The sequence below is a fragment of the Epinephelus fuscoguttatus genome, linkage group LG15 (genome assembly GCF_011397635.1).
Source record: "Epinephelus fuscoguttatus linkage group LG15, E.fuscoguttatus.final_Chr_v1".
Lineage (NCBI taxonomy): Eukaryota > Metazoa > Chordata > Actinopteri > Perciformes > Serranidae > Epinephelus > Epinephelus fuscoguttatus.
Window position 1 is genome coordinate 32,758,960 of NC_064766.1, and position 17,323 is coordinate 32,776,282.

The 17,323-nt window shown below is 41.7% G+C and overlaps 1 protein-coding gene across 1 annotated transcript; it reads left to right on the forward strand.

Annotated features, from left to right (window-relative positions):
* Positions 1-63: 63 nt before the first annotated feature.
* On the forward strand, positions 64-15,840 carry ppm1la (protein phosphatase, Mg2+/Mn2+ dependent, 1La). The gene is made up of 4 exons (XM_049598034.1): positions 64-978; positions 9,066-9,240; positions 12,130-12,291; positions 12,620-15,840. Exons 1-4 carry the CDS (start codon positions 580-582, stop codon positions 12,973-12,975), a joined length of 1,092 nt encoding a protein of 363 aa, XP_049453991.1. The 5' UTR covers positions 64-579; the 3' UTR covers positions 12,976-15,840.
* Positions 15,841-17,323: the final 1,483 nt, after the last annotated feature.

Below are 17,323 nucleotides of genomic sequence, written 5' to 3' on the forward strand. Positions count from 1 at the left end.
GATCGTGATGTCTATGCTTTTGACTTCCTGTCTTATTCTCGCTGTGTTTGGGTGGTTTGACACAGATCAAGAATGGAGGTGTGTGAAAAATGCAATGTTGATGCAGAGACTGAATAGACACAAATCCAGGAGAAGAAACGGGGTCATTGGCGGAAAAAGGAGGCCACTGTTAGTCACATCATCGACTCTCGCCCCCCGGTGACTCCCATGTCTCTCGTCGGGGTGGGTGTAACCCAAAATATCCGTCATCCTACAATGGGCTGTGGGAGATCGGCTCGACTCGGAGAATCCTCTTGCAGCTGTTCAGGGAGCCGAAGATAGGACCAAGACATCGGACCGAGTCAATGACGGTGGCCTGCCCGCTTTTGTCCTGCGCTTCTCGGCCCCGGTGTCTGGCAGTCTGCCGCGCACAGTGCGTAAATGCGGTCGGAGTAGAGAAGACAGGCCCCGGAGGAGCACTTTAAATGTTGAAATTCAGACTCATCGTGGCAGTGAACCGATTTCTTCATAGTTCCGCTGAGCGGATGGAGTGAATTGTGCAAAAGAGGAGAGAGACAGACCGCAGTTCGGTGGCGTGTGATGATAGGAGACACAATGACGCTCTTGTCTCTTCTGGGTCGGATCATGCGTTATTTTCTCCTCAGGCCGGAGACGTTGTTTCTGTTGTGCATCAGTCTGGCGCTGTGGAGTTATTTCTTCCACACCGACGAGGTGAAAACCATCGTCAAGTCCAGCCGGGACGCCGTGAAGATGGTGAAGGGGAAAGTAGCGGAGATGATGCAGAATGACCGGCTGGGAGGCCTCAGTGTCCTGGACGCAGAGTTCTCCAAAACCTGGGAGTTCAAGAACAACAATGTAGCCGTGTACTCCATACAGGGGAGGAGAGATCACATGGAGGACCGCTTTGAGGTGCTCACCGACCTCACCAACAAGAGCCACCCGTCCATATTCGGGATATTTGACGGTCACGGTGGAGAGGTAGGCTGGGAGGGAGAGTTTACACGCAGTGATATCTCTATGCATTTGTTCGGACTCATCCGGACCCAAAGACCCGCTGCACACGTGCCAGCATCATTTGGATTCAGAGCAGACAGAGAGGAAGCTCTGTGGAGCAAGCATAAGGTCAAAAATGCAGATTTTTTGGGCAATAAAATCTATAACAGGCAAAACTCACATGATGTCATATAAAATATTAAGGGGAGGGACATTAGAGTAAAGACCAGGAAGACAACAAAGGTAGGTCCATGGGCTGATCTTAAGACAATGGGCCTATGGGCACAGATATGCAAAGGGCCCCACCACCTCTTCTACGAGAGTGCAAGAAACACAGACTTTGGTGGTTTTTTGTCTCTTTGTAGTTGTAATGCATCTTTTTTTGGTTTTGCGTCTCTTTGTAGTCACTATGTGTCTGCTTTTGGTAATTTTGTGTCTTTTTTGTGGCTTTATTTCTCTTAGTAGTCATTTGCTGTCTCCTTGTGGTCGTTATTGTCTCTTTGTAGTCACTATGTGTCTGCTTTTGGTAATTTTGTGTCTTTTTGTAGTTGTTTTGGTCTCCTTTGCGTAATTTTGTGTCTCTTTTTTGTGTCCTTTTGGTCGTTTTGTGTCTCTTGGTAGTCATTTTTGGTCTCCTTGAGGTTGTTTTGTGTCTTTCTGTGGCCATATTGGTCTCCTTTGGGTACTTTTATGTCTCTTTGAGGTAATTCTGTGTCTTCTTTTGTTTCTTTGTTTCTCTTTTTAGTCATTTTGTGTATTTTTGTAGTTGTTTTGGTCTCCTTGGCATAATTTTGTGTCGCTTTTTTGTGTCCTTTTGGTCATTAAGTGTCTTTTTGTTGTCATTATATGTCTTCTTTTGGTAATTTTGTGTCTTTCTGTTGTTGTTTTGGTCTCTTTGTGGTCATTTTGTGTCTTTTTTGTTGCATTGTGTCTCCTTGTGGTTGTTTTGTGTCTTTCTGTAGACATTTTGGTCTTCTTGAGGTAATTTTGTGTCCTGTTTTTGTGTCATTTTGTGGTTTTTTTTGGTTGTTTTGCCTGTTTCTGTAGTAGTTATTGGTCTCTTTGCAGTGCCTCTGCATCTTTTTTGTGTCCAGTTTGTTGTAATTTTGAAATTCATCTTGGTTGGTAATTTGAGCTACACTTTACAGATGAAGGCCGCCTGGGGGCCCTGACACTTTGGGCCCCTGTGCCTGTGCTTGGTAGGCCTGTTTAGTAATCCATCCATGATCACTATGCATTTATTTAGACTCATCCAGACCCAAAGACGCGCTGCACATTAGCAAGCATTGACTGAATTCAGTGCAGATAGAGGGGGAGTTCTTTGGAGAAAGCATACAGTTAGAATTGCTGCTTTTTGGGAGAACATAAAAAAATTGATTGTAGTAAAATGATATTATATAAAATATTAAGCTAAAGAGATAAGAAATAAGAGGCAGGACAAGGCCAACTCTCTGTCCAACACCACAGAGACAAAGACATACACCACTTGAGTTACACACTTCATACTCACCCCATTTTCAAACAGAATAATCCTATCACCATTGTATTCTTTTGAGTGAACACCTCCTCCATCCCTCTGCCAATTAGGGAGTTGACTTTGTCACAAAGACCTTGTGTGTGTGTGTGTGTGTGTGTGTGTGTGTGTGTGTGTGTGTGTGTGTGTGTGTGCATGGGGTTAGTGATGTGTGTGAGGGTTTTGTCTATCTTTTCTCCACTCCCTGTTTTGTCAAGGGTCAGCCATTTCTCATGGCTGACTTCAGACCACGTGTCCTGGACGCCATCTGTCACATCAGCACCACTGTCCCCAGGAGGTTTCAGCATATGAGATATTTCAGAGTGATGCTGGTTAAATTCCAGATTTAAAGCCAGTCTTATTTTTCCATTAATACAACAAGCAAATCTATGAGAGACATGAAGAGTGTAAATTGTTTATAGCAATATCTCAGAGCCAGGGGCAGAGCAGGGGGGTGTCCTCTGAGGCTCCAGCCCCAACTATTTTCTCATAAACTCTGAATTTATACTATTCCCTAAAGACATCTAATGTAAAGCCCCTTTCCCACTAGACAAAAGCCCCACAAATGCCCACTAAAACTGGCTTTTGTATTAAATGTAAAAGGTTATAATTGGAATTTATTTCAGAGACAAATGACTCTGCAGTAGTCGCAGGTCCAGCTCTAATTGGGTTCAACCAGAGGTAATAAAAATACGACACCCAGGTGGATGTGCTGACTTTTGCCCATTTGCTGTCACAATGCATACTGTCCATCTCTATCCAAGCAGCACTCAAACATATACCCACTACCCACTATCACTTTTATTGGCCTGCACGCTGCGCTCTGCTGTTTCCCTGTTTTCTGGCCCATCCGTGATGTTCAACATGACACACCAGGAAAAAACACAATACAAAAGAGAAATGTGTACTTGTCTGCTGCAGAGCTGTGAGAATGGATAGTATTGCCATTTTTAATGAATTTTCCTGAGGTTAAAAAACCTGCATACACCCACAAATTGTAGTGGGAAAGTATATCATTTAGTAAATGTTCTTCTGATGGCCTAACATTCCTTTCACAGTATTGAAAATGACATTTACTTGGCATTGTTGGGGATTCTTGATTTGCACTTAAAGCAGCTCAGACTATGATGGCATGGATTAAAATGTAGCAGATTTGCCAACTAAACATTAATTCTGTGAACTCCAGCACAGCATTTAAAAAAGTAGGTTTCAAGATTAGTAATGCTGTTTACGCCAGACCCCTATCCAATCTCAGCCCGTTCTCACTCCCGACTCATCAAATGCTTTGTTGCTGGACCTTGGCAGCAGACACCCCTGCAGAGAGGCCCTCTTAGAGGTGGTATCATACACACCGGGCGGCGGCAGTTTCTGTTTCAGGCAACAGCAGTAGAACAAGCGAGAAAGTCTGCATAAGCTGGGTGGGTCAAACAAACTCTGGACTTTCACCCAGGAGCCTGCTGTTCATTCCCCATGTGAAACTAAAAGTTAATTGAGATATTTCAACATCAAAATAGTTAGCTAGTATGTGTAGCATGCGATGTTGCTATGTGACACAACATGTCAGTAGTAACAGCTGTACTTATTTAAAGCCAAATCCCAGAAACAAAGATGTCCAGTTTATTATTATTAACCGCCAAGGAACAAAACAAAGAAGCAAAACTCAAAAAGAAAGTGAACAGCAAATTTTCATATTGAGAGGCTGGAAGCAGTGAAGTTTTGCATTTTTGCCTAAGAATTTACTTCAGTTGTTGTAGGTTTATTAGGTTTTCATTAACTATTGGAGATTTATTAGTCTTACATAAAGGAAGTCCTAGTTGTACGAGGCTAAGATGTTTGAATCATTATTTTAACACACATTTGATAATGCACATTAATCCTATAATTTCACTTGTGCCCACTTTTTAAGTCTCATATATTTTTGACAAAGCACCTTTCAGACTTTAGACACATACTTGACCTATTCAAAAATAAACTAGTTATGAAGAAGTACTTCTATCTTATCTCTGCAAATTTAGGTAACCATCCAGGAATGAAAATTAAAGCTCTGTTTCTTAACACAAATGTTGTCATTCATGCTCAACATTCATCCCTGTGTCTGACATGCTGCACATTCACAGAGCTCCTCGTTCTCTCTTCTTAGAGGTTGGGAGTATTGTTGGGTTGTTTTCAATCGTAAAGAGGGAGACAACAAACAGAGAGCAGAGGGTGTTTACCCATCTGGATCACTCTGTTTATTCCTGTCCCAAAAACAAATATTTGTCTTTACTCTATGTCCTGACATGTTGTACTCTTTCTCCACTTTTTCTCTGCTGCAAGTTTTTCTCCCTTTCTTTAGTCACATCTTTGTAAATAAGTGTGTTTATATGTGTCTGCTTGTTTGTCCCCTGCTTTTATATCTTTATTTTATCTTTCAGTCGTCAGATAGGGTTTGGCCTCAAAACGATTGGGTCACTCTCACCGCAGCTATTATAGGGTCATTAGCATCAATACACAGACCTCATCCTGAGATATGGAAACACACACACACACACACACACACACAGTTTCCAGTCTAAAAACTAAGCACTCAGAGTAAATGCTGATATTAAATCAATGGGAGATGAGTCTAATGTTAAGGGTAAATTGGGAAAGTTGTGCTACCTTCTGGGACTCGCAATGCTAATGATGTTGTCGGGAAATATTCGGCATGTGCGGATATCCCAGGATGTTTATTTGCCGTGCATTTTAATGCAGGTTAGCACAACTGTAAACACACACAGACACACACACAAGTACACAAACATCACCAATATTAAATGAAGCGATGCCGCCAAACCAAATACAGGCCGATAGAACTGGCCGTGTCTGGCAGTGCAGCGTGTTCTGGCTCTGAAAACATGTAGGAAATTTCTCAAACACGTCTCTGTTTCCCTCCCTGTGTTTTTATCGAGGCAGTGAGTTATTGCCCCAGAATTATAAAAGTCAGCACGAGCTGCTGCTCCCCTTTGAAAATGATTTACCGAGACTATTTGCTGTTGAAGCAAAAACTTTGAGTCGTTAACAACTTGAACAGGCTTTCAAACTACGACTGCATAAAACTGAATTTAAAGTTATACACTGACACGAGGGGCAAATAGGATTAAATAAATAAGCAATGTCAATAACGGATCCACAATACAAATTAATCAACCATTAATAAAGTTGGCCCAGTATTTACATTCACTCGTTAAATCCTCAGACAGTGAAATATTTGAGTTGTATATGAAGTCTGTAAGTGGCTCAGCTGTTTGCGTCAAATGGAAATTTACACTTGCAGCTCTTTTCCTGATAGAGGCTCTCTGAGTGCCTCGCTCTCCAATTAAATAAATGAATGAGTACACTTGTCCAGCAAAAGGGGAAGAGAGAGGGGGGCAGCAGGAGGAGGTGGTTACATTCTAGTGATTATTAGGAATATTATAATTACATGCAGGTCTCATTCCCTTGTTGTATTTTACTCCCAATTCCATTAAAGGTGTTTCTACAGTAGCCCAGAACCAGTGGCGTAAGGTAGTTACCATGGGCCCCAGTGCGTGATAGTTACTAGTAAAACTGTCAACTGTTTATAAAAAAGTCAATGTAATCTAAATTAGGGAGCTTTTCTAGTTTTTCCCTCCTGTTCGTTTGTCTCTTGTCCTTTCTTACGACCACTTCTCTGTTTAAAAGGCACGACTGCTCACTGGACTTGCAGATGTGCTCAGCTTGTCATTCTTGACAGATACTGCGCCTAAAATAGCTACTGTATCGTATCGTCTTGTCACATGATCAAATTGAGACTTGATATCAGACACCAACAACTGTCATTGCATATCTGTATATGAAAAAAATATCAAAGAAAATAAGAAATTGATCAGGGTTTTGATTCCCAGTCAGGGAGGGGTAACACATATCCAGCACATATCTGGACCCTTAGGCAAGGTCCTTAATGCTGCTAGCCTACCTCAGGATGAGTGAAACCACAAACATGAGAGTCATACGTGCTCAGAAGTCGACCTGGGTCAACAAGGACAGTGTCAGGTGTTGGAGAACCAGGGCAACCTGGAACTAGAGCATTGGGGGATATATGTATATGTAGTTTATTTATGGTTTTTCAAGTTCATGTAGAATAAGTGTTTAATTCTTTATAGATTGCTACTGACTGTTTTACCAAAAAAGGCAACAAAAGATAAGAAAAAATTATGACAGAGATGGGTTTGCATATAGCCTATAGTAAATGGCACTGTTTTTAATGTAATGGGAGTTCTTCTTTGACACAGGTGTAGCTCTGAGGTGGCAATCTGAATCATTGGCAAGGGCCCCCACCTCACAGGCCTCAGTGCAACCACACTGCCTACACTGTCTGTATTTACACCCCTGCCCAGAACAGACAAACACTGGCCCTCGATAGGGCCATTTTTTGCAGATGCTACCACAGTTGGCATCCCCTCCGTGACAAGAGCGTAGGAAAAACACTATTTTTGTTATGTAAAACTGCTTTTTTCAGTGTGTTTACCTGTTTAATTCACGGTGTCCATTCGTTTTGGAGAGGAAGAGACCTCTGCGAATAATTCAGCTCCTGGTAAGAACCTCTTCAAGGTCTGGATCTGAAGTTATCAGAGAAAAAATGTGCGCACAGGTGCCGAACATGGTAGGAGCAACACTGATTTGTAACATGAAACTGCTTTATTCAGTGTTTTTACCAAGTTTTAATCACCTGATCTGTTTGTGTTGTAGAGAAAGAGACCTCTGTGGATAATTCGGCTCTGGTATAAACCTCCTAAGCAGTGAACGTTGAAAGAATTCTAATGGAGTGATGTTTCAGCTGGTTCTTACACTATGTTTCTTTAAAGACAAACTCTTGCACCAGCTCAGCTTTTTAGTTGTATTGTGGTAGTGGTCGATAAGACCTACAAAATGCATCATCACATTCATAAATTTTTGGTACTGAAGGGTCAAAATTCAATGAAACTGAATTCACACACGGTCTCATACTTGTGCTGCAGAGCTGCTCCAGCAAATCGTCAGAACATCAGAAAGTGAAGCATGTAGATTGAATGGCCCCAAAGTGCCTTAAATTTTCATCAGAACTGCGAATATGAAATATGTACTCTATCAATCGGGATACTAAGGTGGTATGAAATTTTCCCATTTCAGATTTGATTCGACAGCATTAGCATAATGGGAATCTTGGCAGAGAAAATGAGGGTAGAAGCAGATAAGTAAGGGCAGGAGCAGGAGGAGGGCAAGTGGGCTGGAGGATGTGGAGGCTGTTCAATAATTCAGCACAGAGCACCTGCTGTATGAAACGGAAAAAAAGCACTCATCTAAATTAGGGTTGCAATGGAGCATATTACCAACTGAAAATGTGATGATATGTATATTTATAATACAGTGCAGTCAGTTATATGAAGACATTTCTCAGCTTGTTTAGCAGGAAAAAGCACCAACAGTATTTATGGAGTTTTTTGGGCCGTTGGGTGCAAACCATAAACACCACATTTTAACATACACATATATGCACATACATAAATACACCTCATAAAAATGTTATGAGGAACATGTTCGAAATACAGCTGTGTATTTACACATGACTGAGCTATATAAGTATTCATTTGAAGTCTGTTTTTGGCCACCTGACAACATTAAGTCTACTTTTAGCTGTGTTTCAGTCTCCACTAACCCCGAAGGGAAATGGCTCTTTACGGTGTGATGCTGGGCAGGCAGTGTACAGTGGGTTTATCAGGGCTTTTTATAGGGATAGAGTCTTTGAAGTGGGCTTGTATGAGGTACTTTAGTCAGTGTTTTACATACAGTAGCTGTCAGTCAGCACGCACCCAGTTTGGGGAAGCCGGCATTTCGACAAGGAAGCTAAGCAATGTCCTGTTGTGGAGGGGTCCGCACAAATCAACAACAGTTTGTGCTACATTTACATTTCTTTCACTGCTTTACTTTGCTGTCAGACAGCCCTTTCAAACTAGGAAGCTGTTAACAGCTTCAGCTCCCCATCTATGCTCTCATCCAAACCACCAGACTCCTTTGACAGAAACAGTAATTTAAGCTCACTGAACACAGGAGCTGCTGTTCTACAGCTGCCTGGATCAGTTTGTTTGTGAGTCTTATTGTGTGAGTTTGGTGAGTCTGAAGTAACTGTTTTAAAGGCCAGAGTCACAAAAGAAGTCAAACAAACTATCTGATCAAGGCAGCAGTAGATCAGGAACTCCTGTGTTCAGTAATGTTAAATTAATGTTTTTCTCAATGGAGGCTGGCTTTGAAGAGAGCGATGTAACAGCTTCAGTTCCCCCTCAGAAATTGATGTCTGATAGCAACTGAACTATTCTGCTGTGGCTGAAACAATGCTGAAGAGAGTGGGCAGTACACAATACACAGTAAAGTCATGGGCTGAAAAATCCATCCGCAGAGCCAAGGGTAACTGCTCAGTGGAAATCTCTGAACTTCTAAACTGACTTGACGCCAAAACAGCTCTGTGCTTTGCCTTTACTTATCCACCTTCAGCTGTCTAACCCTCCGTGTCTTCCCTCCCCTCCCCTCCCCTCGTCTCTCCCAGGCTGCAGCTGACTATGTGAAGGCCCACCTGCCAGACTCCCTGAAGCAGCAGCTGCAGGCCTTTGAGAGAGAGAAGAGAGAGAGCGCTCTCTCTTACAGCAGCATTCTCGAGCAGCGCATCCTGACCGTGGATCGTGAGATGCTGGATAAGTTGTCTGCCAACCACGATGAAGCAGGTCAGAAAGGGGGGAGGAGAGTGGTGGGAAGTGTAAATATATATGTACAGTATATGTGTGCGTGCTGGGGACAGTTTATGAGCCAACAGAGAGAAGATAGGAAGGAAAATAAGACTTTAAATATTCGTGGGAAAGCTGGATGAGTGTTTCCGGAAGTGAAAATAAGCAGCTGAGACGTATAGTGAAAACACACCCTAAAATCCCACCCACACAAATCGTTAGCAGACGTGTCCCTTTTGTGTCATTAATTTTGATTAGAAACCAAACATTTTGTATGAGATGCTTTGCACCCTGGTCAAAGAATAGATTTTAAAATGTCGTCAAACACTACTTATCTACCTCTTGCAGGACATGGTGTGTGACAGCATCATGGCTAACAAATAAAATCTTATAATTCCCTGTATAATATCCTCTCAGCACAATGACATTCAAGTCTTTGACAGGTTCCCTTAACTTGTAATACTGACTGAGAAAAGTGAGACTGCTGTGTTGTAACATTATGCTGCTGCACATTGACACTAGCGTGGTTGATATTCTGTGCTCTGATGTAAAATTCAGAGCTGCAGTCCAGATCGATCAGTTGGTGGCATTTGATACACATAGCTTGAGAAAGTGTTGTTTTTGACCTATTGTTTTTCATTGTTGTTTGGTGACCGTACGGCGTAGTGTCAATTCAGCATATTAAAGACACAATGAAATGCTAGCCATGTTGTCAGTGAGTATTTTCTGATGTACACTATGGCTACGGCTTTGATGACGGTGATTAAAAACGCACAAGGCTGCACTTTTTTTGTATGGCATGTATCATTTTCACACATTCATTTATGCCTTTACTGTTTGTACTGTGATTTGTAGACAGATGATGTCATTGCAATATAGCACTGCATAGCACAAAAGACAAAGTACAAAGTTAGAAATGTAAACACAGGAAACACCCCCTAGGCAGAACTGTACATGCAGCGCTGAACTTGTGAGCTATTTTAGAGAACTGGCTGATGTAGAGAGCGTCACACATCCCCTTTCATTCGTGAAAGTCAAGATTCACTTGATAGCGAGTCATCACTGTAGGACACATTTACAAACTAATGTGTACAGAAAATATGCATGACAAATTATGACAACTAGTTCAACCATTTTTACATGTAATGACTGATGCAGTGGACTAATGCCTAAATGTACACTCTGTTCAAATGCACTGAAGTGACTGTGAAAAACTGCAATACCGTTTCACATATCTGTAGATCACAAATTAAAGGTCAGACATTCCTATATGTCATTATAGCTTACTGTACACGTACTCTCTGGCCCGGGGATTAGGTGCGGCCTAATCTCACAAATCACTGCATTTATTAATGCCATGGAACGTCAATGAAAATATAAAAGTGGCAGATATTATCATACCAGAGCTCACTTGACATTTTCATTGCTGGAGATATATTTACTGACATTTTGGACTCAGTCCAAGAATGCTGTAAGATTTATTTTTAGCCTAGCCTTCTTTTGCCCTGGTTAAATACCACATTAACCAAACATTAACTTCCTCTTTCTTATATGCTCCATAAGCAGTGCTTGTTTTGTTTGTGTGATACAATAAATCTGGCACAAACAGTAATACCTTGTATGGATTATTTTCACTTGCAATGTAGGACAGTGTGATAGCAAATATTTAAAGGGTAGCTTTGATATTTTTCAACCTGGAACCTTTTTTCCCATGTTTTTTTTTTTTTAAGTGACTAATGGAAATGGCCCAGTATTGAGAAAGACCACTGCAGACAACCAGGCTGCAATGCAACCATTTGGGGCATTTGTGCCCTGTCAGTTTACGTCTACTTAAAGTGCTTGTTTTTGTCCACTGACAGGCTCAGACTGTTATTATAAGTGTCTGACAACATTAAGGAAAGGATCACAACAGAGATAAACTTTTTTGTTCAAGAGTAAAATCTGTTTTGTTTAACCAGAAACAGCCCTGAAATTGTGATTGCCAAACTTACCAGACTCTATTTTAAAAACCCAGTAATTTTAGCACACATAGAGCCAGCATGTTTTCATGTCTAACTGGGGGAATTAAGAGTTTATTTCAACAAAACCACAGTTGGGGATTGTTGGAACAGTGAGTAAGAGTAAGAAACCTTTTTGATTAATCACAAACAACCCCAAACTCGCCATCACCAGACCCACAAGACTCCATTAAAAAAACCTAGTAATTTTATCATTGTAAGTCACACTTAATTCAAAGTCGACAGAAACGAAATAAAACTCACAAAAGCCATCTTGGATCATCTTAACACTGTTCCAACCATTACCAACTGTGGTTTTGTTGAAATAAACCCTTAGCTCACCAGGTTACACGTGAAAACATGCTGGCTCTATATATGCTAAAATTACTGTTTTTTAAATGGAGTCTGGTAAGTTTAGCAATTTTGATTTTGGGGCTGTTTCTGGTTAATCAAAAAGGATCCTACTCTTTGACAAAAAGGTCCATCTTTGTAGTGATCCTTTCTATAACATTGCCAGACACATAGGATAACAGTCTGAGCCTGCCAGTGGCAAAAACAGGCACTTTTAGTGGATGTAAAGTGACAGGGCGAACTTGCCCTGAGTCGTTAGATTGCAGCCTTTTTCGCTGTTGTTGGCCGCCACTTAATACTGGACCAATTTCAGTGTTGTTCCTGTAAATCATTTAGACAAAAAAACATGGCAAAATAGAGTCAAGGTTAAAAAATACAGGAGAACCATCACAGGCACCAACAAATGTTATGATGTGGTAAACCCCAGGCGTCTGTCACCCCCAGACAAACATGTGACTGTATCAGATTCAGAGTTGTTGGAACATTTCCTAAAAACAGCTTTCTAATTTCCCCCTTTTGCTCTTTCCTCTTTTCTTCGCAGGAACGACATGTTTAATAGCGCTGCTGTCAGACAGAGAACTCACAGTGGCAAACGTCGGAGACTCTCGTGGCGTGCTGTGTGACAAAGATGGGAATGCTGTTGCACTATCACATGACCACAAGCCGTATCAGCTCAAAGAGCGCAAGAGGATCAAGAGGGCAGGTACATGATGAGAGAAACAACCCTGTACCTGCACTGCACTCTCATGCGGATGAATTTAGGGTCCTCTGTTGCCATCTGTTGGTGTATGTAGGAACAGCATTGTGTTAATAAACACAGCATGGGGTCAGATTCAGATTAAATAGATACCTGTAAGTCCCAGGATCCTGTAAGTCGTTATAATGAGAAGCTGTCTTAAAATAAAGATGAAGGATTTCAAGCTCATTTAGATTCCCTGTCACACTAACTCATGCAGTGGGTGGATATACAGTATGTCTACATAACCAGATCATCAGACTGTGCTTAAACCTTCTTATATCTTCACTTCCAGGTGGTTTCATCAGTTTTAATGGATCCTGGAGAGTCCAGGGAATCCTGGCAATGTCCCGCTCTCTGGGGGACTACCCACTGAAAAACCTCAACGTAGTCATCCCCGACCCCGACATCATGACGTTTGACATGGACAAGCTGCAGCCAGAGTTCATGATCCTGGCATCAGATGGCTTGTGGGACGCTTTCAGCAACGAGGAGGCCGTTCGGTTCGTCCGCGAGCGTCTGGACGAGCCTCACTTTGGCGCCAAGAGCATCGTCCTCCAGTCTTTCTACCGCGGCTGTCCCGACAACATCACCGTCATGGTGGTGAAGTTCAAAAGTGGAGCCGGGGGGAGCAGCAAGGCGGGGGAGTAGGTCAGGGTAAAGTTTAGAGCTGAATTGTGATCAATGTTGAAATGATTTTCCACATCTTGTGGACGGAGCAGGGAGTGTGATCACAGTGTAGGAAGTTTAAGTTTGGACACTGAGAACTGTACAAGTACACACACACACACACACACACACACACACAAAAACAAGTTTTGTTTGTAGGTTTCTGATTGAGATAAGGGCATTTAAACACAACACAGATTTCATAACCATCAGCCAACTTCATGATGAACACATAAAACTACTAAACACACACAGACAACAGACAGGGGATTTTTTTCTTAACCAGCACACATCAGACTGTGATTGATTTAACTACTGTTTACTGTACACGCACACGAATGGTACAGCTCCACTGGAGGCTTCTTCAGAGGAGGCTTCAACTAGTGCCTATCCAAGATTAACTGTGCAAACACAGGAAGCTACTGAAAATGGATGTGCAAAAACAAAAACACCACCCTGCTTGCTGCATTTTGATGATGCTCTCCAGTAATGTTCTCGTCTGTTAAATGTTTGACCCGGAAAATGTCGTCAAATATAAAAAGACTCCAGTGGATCCATACCTTGAACTGATGCCGCACCCAAAATCTACCCTTTGAGTATCAAACACTCATCACCTGTAGAGTTGAGAGGTAGATGTTCATCATTTGTAGTTTGTCACAGTAGAAAAAAGTAGCATAAATATTGTTGAACAGCAGGAGCTCTGATTGGCAGGTTGCAGTGTGTTGGCAGGACTCTGGTCAATCACAGCTCTTACTACTATTGTGTGGGTTTAGTTTCATATCATTTTTATATAAAAGAGAGCTGTCTTTAAAGGAATTCTTCACCCCTAAATGATCACTTTAATCAGAAGAGAGAAGGTCTTTGGCGCTTAGACACCAGAGGGAGATTATTTGTGATCGTGGGACATCTGAGCGGCAGCAAGATGAATCCACCCCTGGAGTCTAGACACTGGTGGAGGTGGTGGTGGCTGATGACTTTGACTGCTGAGGCGAATAGAGGCTGCATCTGAGAAGACTAGGTGGTGATGGGGAGGTGGAGGGTATGCACAGCAGCAGCATTAAAGGACTGCGAGCAGAAAAAGAACCATATATAAAATGAGGAGCAGTGAGATGATGGCTGATGGAGAAGGTGTGTAGAACAGCTGATGATTCGATTGACAGCCCTGAACACTGACAGCCAGAGATAGAGCGTGAGCATGCGTGCAAGGAGTGAGTAGCAGGGAGAGTTACAGCCTAAGCATGATAAAGTATCGTCTTCCTGACTGAACTTTCACCAGAGCTTCATTTGTATATCAGTTACACACCCTGTGTTACCTTGAATTCATAAAGCAAACTTTGTCTTCCTTGCATGTCTGCATGATAGGTGAAGAATCCAAAAACGGAGAAAATTCTTGATTGCTTGGAGTAAAAAGGGGGCTGCATTTAACAACAGCAAAACTATATCAAAACATCAGTTTACAAACTCTGACAAAACTCCAGTCTTATGCTCAGCACTTCCTAAACACATGCATTCTTATTAAAACCTTATGATTTAAAATGCTTTGGCGTAAACAGTCTTCTGCCCGGATTATTAATGCACTTGGGTATTTGAAATCCTGTCCCCCAGTTCATTCACTGACCAGGAGTTCTGCCTTCACTCACCTGTGCCCGGTGCGTTACAGCGAGTGGACTAGCTGGGAGGCCGTATTTCAAGCAGAGTTCAAACACAGACAGTTGCCCAGATGCACTATTCATACATGCATGAGACTGTTTACGCAGAGGTGTTTTAAATTGTAAGGTTTTAGCAAAAATGCATGTGTTCAGGAAGTACTAAGAATACGACTGGATAGATAAAACTTGGATTATACGGCACAAATTGTGTGAAAGTTTGCAAACAGATATTTGGATTCAGTTTTGCTGTAATTAAATGTGGCCCGCGTTAACTTGAATTGATCAAGGATTTTCTCCTGTTTTGGATTCTTCGTTCATTGTGGAGGCATGCCAGAAAACAAAGTTTGCTTCATGAATTCAAGTTGCACATTAATTAATATACAAATGATCATTTTGGGGGTGAAGTATTCCATTAAATTAAAGAGACCGCAAAATGTAAACTAAATATTGTGGGATGGAATATGAAAGGTAGACACATAAGTAATTGGATTGGATTTTTTTGAAAGTAATGTGATTCCATTTTAAAATGTATGTACTGATCATGTAAAGATTACATTAGGAAAAAGAATTAGTAATGTAGATATTAATGTAGATTTAACTAAACGACTTATAATAACATTTTAAGGTTAGTGATACTCAGACGATAGGTTTTGGGTACAGCATTACATTAACATACAACACATGCACACATACACACAAACAGTTATGTAAAAAAAAAAATGCACTTTGAGATGTTTATTTTTTGGAATGGTAAATTCTGACATATCAGCCAATGTAAACACTGTATATCCACAGTAGTACAAGAGGGGTCAATATACAGTATGTAGAGCCTGATTTAGTTCCTGACCTTCACCTCTTGGTACTGCAATTTCGTGGAGCTAATGTAAACTGTTATGTCAAAGTTGTTTTACACCATCTGTATTGGGGCATGTGCTTTGTCTTACCCATGCTCGTGAACAAAGTACATACAGTATGTATCCATGGACGCTGGTGGCTGCCTTTGACCTGGGAAGCGCACGAAACAAGAGGTGCAACAGACTCTGCTGCCGTGAGAGCCCGGCTAAAAGATGACACATGGTGAACTGTACAGAAGGAATGCTAGTAGCTAGTAATATGATATGCTCCTGAAGCAATACAACCGATGACTTCAACAGCAGCAACCTGTCAAGGAAGGTTACAGTAAACCATACTTGATTTACGACTGTGTTATGTTGAACTACTTTTTACCACTGTGTCACAACCTAATTTAACAGTTTACCTAATGCCTTATTTTGGTGTTAAATGTTCATCACAGTGACGGCCTTTGGAAAGAAACTGTTCTCATGTCTGGTCAAGCAGCGTCATGCCTGAGCTCATCAGAGGCAGGTTAGAGTCATGCTGTCATGACATGAGGGAAGAAGAATATTGCAACCAGGATAAAGCGTTACATGCAACAGTATCCTGGTATACAGGTGTCTCATTAGGAGAAACAGGGTATGGTGTTTACACACTCAAACACATGAACAGGATACTTCAAAAACCCAATCATAAACGGGTTACTCACGTCCACGTAAAGGCACGCTTAAAGAAATGTGGCCCGGCCGACATGAGTTTTACATGAGTTGCAATGCAAAAAACCTAGGCCAAAAAAGTAGTTTACATTAGTGTATTTGAAATTAAGGGCGAATGAATCAAAGCTTCATTGAGAAATATTCACCATTAATCAAAGCTTGAAGGAGGGGATGAGAGGAGACATCAGTTTTCAGTTGTTGCGCCTAAAATAACGTGACAATTAGCCACTTTGTTAGCATGCAGAGAAAAGAATATTTATTCACATGCGCACATAAGTATGAGAAATATGAAGTCTTTGTTGATTAGACACCGCCCCCCCCAACCCCCTCCCCCATTGGATTCTAGACATTGGTGGTGGTAATGGTGGTGATGAGATGAGATGAAGAGGGGGCTGGGGATCTGGATGTGAAGAGGAATGGGCTTTTGATGAGCTCGTCTCGGGCTCTGGAGGAGGTGACGACGTGAATGAGGTGGAGGAGGGCGTGACGTGTCCACCTAAAACGACAGCTGACAGGAGCAGAGAGGAGATGAGATTTAAAAGTTTGGCAGCAGCAACATAAATGGCTGAAGGCGATCATGTCAAAGTCTGACTGGGAGAGGGAACACCTGCAGTCAGCTGATTGGTGGAAGTGGTGGGAGTGGGATAGAAAGAGAATTCAGTCTTCCTGACTGAACTTGGGCTGAGCTTCATCAGTTTGAAAAAAAGAATACTTGGTAGGACTGCAAATATGTTACATACAGTTTTCAGGTGATTTACCAAACTGGTTGTAGACTTGTGTATGCAAGTTTCCTTTGGCATATCATGCTCTCAACTTTTTGGGGGTCATCTTTGTAGATTCTGAAACTACTCCAGACGCTTTATTGACATCTTGCTAGCATATCTGTGGGCCTGTCACAGGTGTTTAAAATGTCGGAGTCACAAAACTAGGCCTCTCAAGTTTAAATTTTCTTTCTCTGAGAATTACTAGTGCCATAATGAAATATGTTGGATTACTGTCTCTTAATTTATGGGCTATTTGGGCTATTTGAGGTAATGCTATAGAGAAACGGAGCAATCAAATGCTAATTTGAACATCAGTTACCATGGCAACAATCAGAGCTTTGAAGCAATCAAATCAGCCACATTAGAA